Genomic DNA, 9,512 nt, shown 5'->3' with positions numbered 1-9,512 from the left:
TTTTATGGGCTGTGCAAATCTAGTGGGCTAGAGATGTGGCTATGTCATCATCCACGTAGGCATAGGCAGCCACGTAGTTGGCTATGTCATCATCCACCTCATCATTGCCGTCCATGTTATCACCATGTCAATAGCCACGTCATCCTCTATGTCATCAATGTTTGATATGGCAATTGAATCTGTGATGAAAATTATATTGCTCGTGACGTTTATTTTCATCATAGAAAATGAGCTTGGGTTGGGCCCGGGGAAATTTGTGATGAAAATTTAAGCAATGTCACGAGGTGTAATCTGTGACGCTCAATACATGATGTAATTTGAGATCGTCATAGATACTATTTTATGACAGTTTTTTAGCGATCTGTGACGAAATTCAATCGTCATGGATTAACAGATTTTTTGTAGTGAAATTCCCGGTTAAAATCACACGGGTCAATGCGAGTGCGTTCCACAGCTCGAGCCCTACACTCTTCCCTGCGTTGATTCCTTGCTCTGCGGTTTGTTCGAGTAGCTTCATCCTCATCTTGTGGGGCGTTTATGGTCAAATCATCCTCCGAGATCTGATCCGGGGTTTCATTGGGATCATGCCGACTGGGGGCGCCAGCATCTTGCCGATTAGGGATGATCACAGAGACCTGACGCTCTGGGATGTAGCTCTAAAGGTCCGATCCATAATCGGCTAGTTCAGTTCCTCCAGATCCAGTTTCCCGTATGGGTGTAAGGGGAGTACCGTGTTGAAACGGGAGATCATCGATGCTGGCAACTTCTCGAAGACTAATCGAGTAATTCTGCAGATGAGTAACCATGGCAGGACTTGAGTTGGAGTTTTGCCAGCGCATCGATGACAGGATCCATATTATCGTGGAAAGACTCATCCGAATCTGAATATACGTCGAAAACGGGTGCCTCCCGGCAAGCGGTGGCAGAGAAGTTCTCGGCGTATGCGGTTTGATCCAAGTTAGCTCCATACGAAGAGTAGATGGATTTGATCATCCGCTGGTAAGCAGATGATGCATTGCGCAACCCAAAGATGGGTCGGGCGAGGAGAGTCTAAAACCGAGTAGAACTCAGGTTGAGATCGATCTGAGTCCGAGTCGAACTCGATCTGTCGTCAAGTTTCTGCTCGATCTCCTTGGCGAGGTCGGGAAGCAGCATGTTGCCGTGATCACTTGATCCAGCGATGGCATTGCAACTCTCTGACAAGATCGCCTCTGGCTTGATGGGGTTGGCTAGGTGACTGTCAAAGCCGCCTGAACCATTGGCGACGCAGCCCATGAGCCGAAACGAAGGTGGCGCCTTGAGGAAACGCCATGGTGATGAAAACGAAGGTGGCCATCGAACTCGCCGATGAACTCGCCTAATCTCCTACCTAGCGCACCAGCTATCGGTGTTTACCGCCAATCCTACTCAGGGATACCCTTAGTAGTAGGATTGTAGGTAGGGATCGACTAGATGTGAAACTCGATGGTGCAAGGAACACAAGGATTTAGATAGGTTCGGGCCGCGAGGTGCGTAATACCATATGCCCTGTGTGGTTGCTTGTATTGCCTTATTTCTTGACGTGTTTTGAGGGGTTCCCTGCCCGCCCTTATATATTCCAGGGGGACAAGGTTACATGGAAAGTCCTAGCCGAGTACAGTTGGAGTCCTACTACAACCGGGTCGGGTAGTTTCCTTGTACTGCAGCTAGTTCTACGCATATTCGAGTAGTTACAAAAGAGTTAAGGTACATCCATACGCTATTCCTTACTCTAGAACATACTATGCCTATGAGCAGTCCTGTTGCCCCGGGTCTGGCACAATCCTCATTCAAAATAGAGAGCAAAAGCAACAATTTTGCCCGTATTTTCATACAGACGATCCTGACCCAAGGTAGAACGCCATTGAATCACAGATTTTGAAGGCAAAAGACCCTTGCTAACGAGGGATTCCAAGTCAGAGTCTGACCACTTACTTGGCGTCCACCCCTCGTCGCGGGTAGGCTCCGCCTCCACCTCCTTCCCCTTAGTCGACTTCTTGGGCGCCATTCGGAAATTTACCGGTCGCTTCACGCACATACAATGGCTAACCTAACCCAAGAATCCGGGACCAGGGAGGGCGTAGGAGAAGAAAAGGGATTGGATCTAGAAATGCTGAGGAGAGCAGAGAATAGATCAAAAAGCTTTAGCGGATAATGGTGGCTAGTGGAGTAAAACCTAATTTACCGCTCTCTTAAATAGAAGTGGCGGTGGCAAAATGGTAAATATCAGGAAGTCTAAGTGTCAGTTACCATTTGCGGTAAAAATGGGATTTTTTTTGAGACATTTCTTTTTCTGAGATTACATTCTAGAAAGAAGAAAACCCTGAAATCCTATGACAACTACTCGACTTGACTTTCCTTTTTCGGGGGTTACATTCCAGATAAAAGAAAAATACTTAGATGTAATAAACTACTCGACATTACAATTCTGGTACTTATCATAAGCTTTACAACGGGTTAGACATGCACGCACACCTCCTAGATCTCCTGGACGAGGACGGCTGCAGCTACATCGGCCTAAGGCCATTATAAAGCTCCAAACTTGTTGTTCCCACTAAGGGAATAATGATATTCATATCATGGGAGAAGAGTTTCAAGAGCAAGGAGGCAGATTACAGTAAATGCATCGCAAGTCCTCTTCTTGCATATTGAAAGGGAAATTTCCCTTCTCCCTGAATACGTTGTGACAAGATTAAGTCTCCTCAACAGAGATGTCAGTTCTTGGGTACTTCCATCTTGGAAATCCCAAGAACATGACACAACCAAATGCAACCAGTTGACAGAGAACCTCCCTCCAGGGTAGTTGCAGGGGGGATGATTCCCAGAATGGATCCGATGAGGGTAGTGGAGTTGGAGGGCTTGGCAGCAGAGACTTCTCTTGTCACTCGCAAGTACTCTTGTAGCACCTTGTTGCCGGAGGAAATCTACAAGTATCAGGAGGGCGAGAGCTTTCTAAACAAGAACACTAGCTGAGAGCCATGTCTTCAGAAGCTTGGTTGTCCCTGGCAAAGGCTCTTGTTCGCCTTTTATAGCCACGTGGGCTTCACTGGGAAGCAACCTTTGACGCTACAGACAAAGCAGTCACGAGTATAATAGCGCGGATTCTCCGCACAGTGAATCTCCACGTGAATGCACAGTAAAGAGATAAACATCCCGGGTTTTATTTTCGAGGATATCACGGGTGTAATTAGTGTGGTATATCCAATCGTATCATTTTTCTGGGAAATTACCCGAAAAAAAGATCTTTTGGGTATCAGATTTGATTATACTAGATGATATTTTTTGAAATAAAATCAAATGTCACGAATTAGATCCTTAATTTCAAATCTTGGCTCGGGGGCTACCCACAAGATACAATATTTTGATTTAAGGCTTGGGGGCTGCAGGATATGTGGCATCAGAGATTTATTTTTCAAACTTTTTGGAAAATAAAAGAATAAAATGACTGAAGTGACCCTCAGCCTGATTCTGCGATTCAACCTAAGGCTTAGGGGCTACTCCATATGGAGCGCGAGTACTTCACGCACCATATATGATCAAGATTTCGGGGATTGAGCACCTCACAGCTTCGGAGCAACCAGAAGAACTTGGAAGACTACTCGATGTATTCAAAGGAAGGCCAAGATGCAACCGGAAGGATATGCTGACTACTTGAAGTACTCGAAGATGCCTCACTAAGTACTCAACGCCTGCAGGACTCGGCTACGAAGAGCTCGGGGGCTTGTCAGACCCGGGGCAGTGGGACTGTTCATAGGCATAGAACGTTCTAGAGTAAGAGATAGTGCATGGTTGTACCTTACCTCTGTTGTAACTACCCGAATAGGCGTAGAACTAGCTGCAGTACAAGAAAACTACCCGACCGGGTTATAGTTGGACTCCAACAGTACTCGACTAGTACTTTCCAGAACACATCAACACCTAAGTGATGGCCCGCCTCCACATCAGCAGAGACAAGTTTAATTCTAGTTTATTTAAATAGAACAAAGTAAATAAATTCAAGTATTGCGAGTCCATACTTCCATAATTCTTATATTTCCATAAAAATTATGTTAATTACATCTCCGTAGAGAACACCCCTGATTAAGAGTTCCAACATAAGTACATAAAAAAGAAAGATTACATCATATGGGTGCCTATTACATAGCTACGAAAGAAAAGTCTTCAGTCCTCCTGTCGTAGTGATGCATGCCGTGTTGTGATGCATGCTTGCCGTGGGGCATGTTTCAGTGTCTTCAAAATATAGCATGAGCCCGTTTCTTTTTGGGAGCTCATATATGATGCTTGTGCATGATGTATATGCATCTTGGGTGCTACACGTGCAGCCAAAACAGAGTGCTTTTATTCAATATTTCACTAGAACATTTATATCATGTATGTCGTAGTGGACTTTGAGAGACTAGTTTGAGTAGTCTCTAACGAGCTCATTTAGCATCATGCATGAGTTTATATTACTAGAACATCATGCATTGTATTATTTGGACTACATATGCAAAAGAGTATATGGTTTATTACTCTCTTCATTTCAGCCGGATTAGCCAAGCTGTATTTCGATATTCAGCGGCGCCGGACTTGCCGTGGCGCCGTTTGTTTAGAATAACTTCACCAGGCTATGGTAAAGTTTGAACTTTGATGATTGACAGAGCCAAACCATGTATGGATGAGGCTATATGATGTCACTGTTTATTGTATTTTATAACTTTAATGAGCATGCATGATCTTTCCCTCACGGAATCTAATTTAGATGCAAGACATAAGCGGCCATATGCTAAGCATGGTATTTTATTTCATAATTTTAGTTTAAGCCACCAGACTACTATTTGAGAATGAATGATGCCGTCTGGATAAACCTGTATATTGAGAACATATATATATGTCCTTGTTTGATTTATTCCATCATTTGGCTGAACATGAGATGCAAGAGAGAAATTTCCTCTCAACTACTCTTGACCAAGGTTCTGGGATTCAAAAGCTGAAAAAATTGGAGCCCACTGAACTGGGCGAATTTCGGAAAATTTGGAAAATTCGGACCGAATTTCAATTGAGTAGACCAGTCAAACAATTTAAATTTGGCCGAATTTTGACCGAATTTGGCCGCATTTGAATCGAATTTTTCACAAAACATAAAAACAGGCATTCTATTCAAAAAAAAGATGATACAAGCATCAAAGATAAGAACGATAATACTACTTGCACAACAGTCCAGTTAACACATTGCTTGTACTTGCAACCAATCAGCTAAGGAAAATGATCAAACAACACAAGCACTCTGTATACAATAAGCTCAATAAGGTCGATTTCTACAAATATTCCACCCAAGCGTCAGAGAAGCAGTGAGAGGAACAAGACTCAAGCGACACAAGTATGACTACTTTTCATCTAGGCGTTCTGCTTCTGGCCGAATGAACTGCTGCAGCTCGCCGGCGCATCATCACCAAACTCCGACGTGCCCAACGACTTGACCGCCGGCCGCTGACCAACCCACTCCGTGAGGCCTCCATGAGGAGGGCCTAGCCAAGCATGATGATCTGATGGGGGGACACTACAAAAGATCATCACAAGTTTAGACTGCAGAACAGATTAAAACCAAAGAAGCAGCTATACATGCTATAGATTGGAGTGGAGAGGGTGTGAGTGGAGATGGTTCTACCTAGACCAGAAAGGAGAGGGGTGGATCGTATCTGGGAGGAGGACGACGGGGATCTTAGCTTCCGCGCGCGAGAGCGACCGCGCCTCCGCGGCTCCGCCTCCTGCTGGCGGCTGCCACCAGGGAGGATGGGGGAAGAAAATGAATTTCCTAGGGTTTCAGGATGGATTTCGAGTTTTTATAGTGATGAAAGGTAATAGTGGGCTGGTATTGAGTTTGGACCGGGCTACAAATTCAAAGTGGGCCGAATTTTTTTGGCCGGTTTAATTTTATTTACGGCGTAACCGAAATGGGCGAATTTCATCGAAATTCGGCCCATTCGGCCCGAATCCCAAATCCTTGCTCTTGACATGCACGACATTTGTAATATGCAGCATGGGGAAGTTTATCATCAGATTTTAAGTCATTAGCCTCAAGAAAATAGGATCTTGAAGGCAAGAGATGATTGCCGTATATTTGAATTGTTTTCCTGACGCCGGTCCTGCCGTGGCGTAGGAAATTAATTTTGGCCAAGCTCGTTCAGTGAACCTGGAGCAGATGTGCTTAGCGTTTTCATGACCAAGATTATATATGCATGCATTTCATTCTGAATAGTCTACGTGCAAGTTAGTGCAAGGAGACTACAGGCATGCTACGTCTATAGTTAGCTTTCTTTTCAACATGATGGTTGCCGATGCAGGAAGCAATATGCAAATATCATCAACCATGAATTCTAACTGGGTGCACGTTAGCATCCAAGATATAGCTTAACCAGTATATGATTTGATTTTGGTTAGTTCCCTAACCAAATTAATCGGCATGCTCTCTTACATATGGAGCATTCTGTTTTGTTTACTTTTCAGTTTGGATTTTCTACGGCGAAGTGAGCTTCACGCACATAGACGGCGGCGGCGATGGCAGCAACAGTGGCGGAGACTGAACCGTGGCCAGGCAATAACGTACCGATACTGGATGGAGCCAAGATCGCGTCAAGCCAGTTTCATATCGTGGATGGAGCCAAGATCGCGTCCAATCCAGAGTTTCACCGAGGCGCATTTGCTGGCCTTTTGCACCTTTACCGGGGCTTGAAGCCCATGCGCATAGCGCAGCCATCATCGGCTCTTTTACCTTTCACCAGGACATGGCGTCCATAGATACGGCACCACCTTCACTGGCCCTGTGTACCAGAAAGAGGGAGGCGCGAGGCCCGCTGTCGAGGTTGCTGATGAAGACGCTGCTGCAGGCGTGCATGAAGTAGCAGAAGACGAGAAGCAAGGAGGAAAGGGCAGGATCAGAGAAGCGCCATGAGGCTTCTCACCTTCTTCCGGACTCCTCGGCGCGGGCAGCCTCCACAGGAACGCTCTCTCCTCTATTAACTCTCTTCTCTCGGTGCTTGGGTGGTGTCTGCAGTTTGCCGGGGTTGGTTCTCTTGCCGGCAGCCTGACGGCGCTTCTCTCTGCTGGGGAACGGGAAGAACCGGGCGATCGAGAAGCGGGGGTATGTCCGAGAGCCAGGGGGTGTCGAACGCTTCTTGTGACCTGCTATTTATAAAGCAAGGGAATGGCGCTCTTCTGATTTGACTTTCAAACCTGCTAATGGCGCCGGCGCCTGAATTTGAATCACCGCGCGCGCAGAACGTGGAGGCGTGGTGCTTTGAATCCTTTGGACGTGGTCGCGGTTGCAAGTTACGTTTGGACTTCGTCAATGTTTCATTCGATTCAAGGCTCCTGGGCGCGAGATATTGTTCGGCACAGCATCTAACCTCGCTTCTTTTGCTTTTAATCTTGGGATTAAGGAAAATGGCTAATTAATTTCGGGCCAGTTTGCACCCTTACATCAGCAAGACGTTTGCTGCACGTCACATTTAGCTATACATGGACGTAAGCATACACTTGTGGCGTATTTATCTTATTCATGGCTGCTTATTTAGGACTCGCATGCAACTAAACATTTTGTGAGCAAACCGAGTTGAAGATTTATTTTATTTTCTTGGGGCTTTGGCGTTTATGCCCTCATTTTGATGTCTAATGGTGATTTTACCCCTATTTTTTTAACTTTGTGAATTTGCCCTTACGATCTCAAAATGAAGCAAAGATTTACCCCTATTCCGTGTACCTCTCCTATCGGTGTCAACTTTCATTCAGAAAGACCATCATGTTCATCTGCCCAAATGATTTTGCCTCTATTTTTTGTTGTGGGACATAACTGCTAAACAGCGCACGGCTTGTCTTGGTTGAGTCTCTGGCTGCATGCAGGGCGCCATGCATGTACTGTGTTCGCCGCTGCTGCCGCACCCATGGTCGCGCGCGCCGCGGACGCCGGCCGCTGCTACCGCGCCCGTCTCGCCGCGTTCGCCGGCCGCTACTGCGATGCCCGTCTCGCTTGCCCGCGCCGCGTCCGCCGGCCACTGCTGCTACGCCCACCCCCGTCCGGCTCGCGCACGCTGCGTCCGCCGGCTGCTGCTGCCGCGCCCTCGCCCGCCCCCGCCCGGCTCGCGCGCGCCGCGTCCCCCGACCGCTGCTGCCGTGGCCGTCCCTCTCGCGCGCGCCGCGTACCTCGGCCGCACATGCATCGCCCGTCCCACTGGCACGCGCCGCGTCCTCCGGCCGCTGCTGCCGTGGCCGTCCCTCTCGCGCGCGCGCCGTACGCCGGCCATTGCTGCAGCGCCTGTCCTGCTCGCGCGCGCCGCGTCCCCCGACTGCTACTGCCGTGGCCGTCCCTCTCGCGCGCGCCGCGTACCTCGGCCGCAGATGCATCGCCCGTCCCACTGGCACGCGCCGCGTCCTCCGGCCGCTGCTGCCGCGGCCGTCCCTCTCGCGTACGCCGGCCAATGCTGCAGCGCTTGTCCCGCTCGCGCGCGCCACTTCCGCCAAAAATAGCACTTCCGCCGGCCGCTGCTGCCGCGTACGGTGAGGACAACGCCGGCACGAGCTGGGATGGGGCCGGCGGAGGCAGTGAGGATGCAAGCCGGGACGGGGCGGGTGGAAGCGGATCCGGCCGCACAGTTGGGGAAGCCAGCGGGCGGAGGTGGCGCAAGCGCGTGGGCGGAGGCGGCTCCAGTGCACGTGTCGAGGCGGCGCTGGCCGCCGGCCCTTCCTTCCACTCGAGCGGGCGGAGGCAGATCCGGTCGCACGGGAGGGGAAACCGGTCTGCCGCTGGCCGGGGGTGCGCCACGACTACGCCGGAACCGGGCCGCGCCCGCGCACGAGTCCGAGCCACGCCGACGCTCGGGCTGGGGCCGAGGCCGGTCCGTCGCCTCGACCCGCGCCGGGGCCGGACTGCCGCCTCGACGCGCGCCGACGCCGGGGCCATACCGCGGCCTCGACCTGCGCCGCCGGGCGGGCCGACTCCGGAGCCCGACCGCCTTGACCCGCGTGGCCGCGCCGCGTTGCCGAAAGAGATGAGAGAGACGAGGGTGGGAAGAAAGAGATAAGAGAGACACGAGGGAGGTGCTGCCGGGTCGCATGAAAGGATAAGGGGCAATCTAGTCTTTTCCCCCTATTTTGCAAGGTTTTCTTATTTATTTTTAGCTGTTTATTTTGACTGCATGTGACGGAGCTACAACCAGGGGCAAACGGAGCCTTCGTTTTGAAAACACAGGGGCAAATTCACAAAGTTTTAAAAGTGGGGGTAAAAATGCAATTGGAGTTGCTAGCAGGGGCAAGAACACCAGTCTCCCTATTTTCTTTATTACCATTATCTAGGCCACCACGTTTCATGCATACGTGGGCCATCTTATTAGCGACATGTAGCTAATGAATTGTGTACGCGTGCATGTATGCGTTTATTTATTTCTTTTGCTTCCTCTTTACTCTTTATGTCTATATTGATCAACACGTAATTCATATAGTAGACTACGTGAGCCAATTAA

General features: G+C 49.1%; 1 protein-coding gene and 1 long non-coding RNA gene across 2 annotated transcripts; one reads left to right on the top strand and one right to left on the bottom strand.

The window, feature by feature from the left end:
- Positions 1–5,136: 5,136 nt before the first annotated feature.
- LOC120683961 lies at positions 5,137–5,830 on the bottom strand. Its single transcript, XR_005679010.1, has 2 exons — positions 5,666–5,830; positions 5,137–5,557 (listed from the first exon to the last, which is right to left on the bottom strand). It is a non-coding gene; the product is annotated as an uncharacterized LOC120683961 (long non-coding RNA).
- Positions 5,831–7,937: 2,107 nt separating this feature from the next.
- Positions 7,938–9,074, top strand: LOC120680944 (translation initiation factor IF-2-like). The gene has a single exon (XM_039962513.1). It carries the CDS (start codon positions 7,938–7,940, stop codon positions 9,072–9,074), a length of 1,137 nt encoding a protein of 378 aa, XP_039818447.1.
- The last annotated feature ends 438 nt before the right edge of the window (positions 9,075–9,512 follow it).

This window comes from Panicum virgatum, chromosome 7N (assembly GCF_016808335.1).
Source record: "Panicum virgatum strain AP13 chromosome 7N, P.virgatum_v5, whole genome shotgun sequence".
Taxonomy (NCBI): domain Eukaryota; kingdom Viridiplantae; phylum Streptophyta; class Magnoliopsida; order Poales; family Poaceae; genus Panicum; species Panicum virgatum.
The sequence above is the reverse complement of the archived record's forward strand: the minus strand, read 5'-3'. Positions and strand labels throughout refer to the sequence as shown.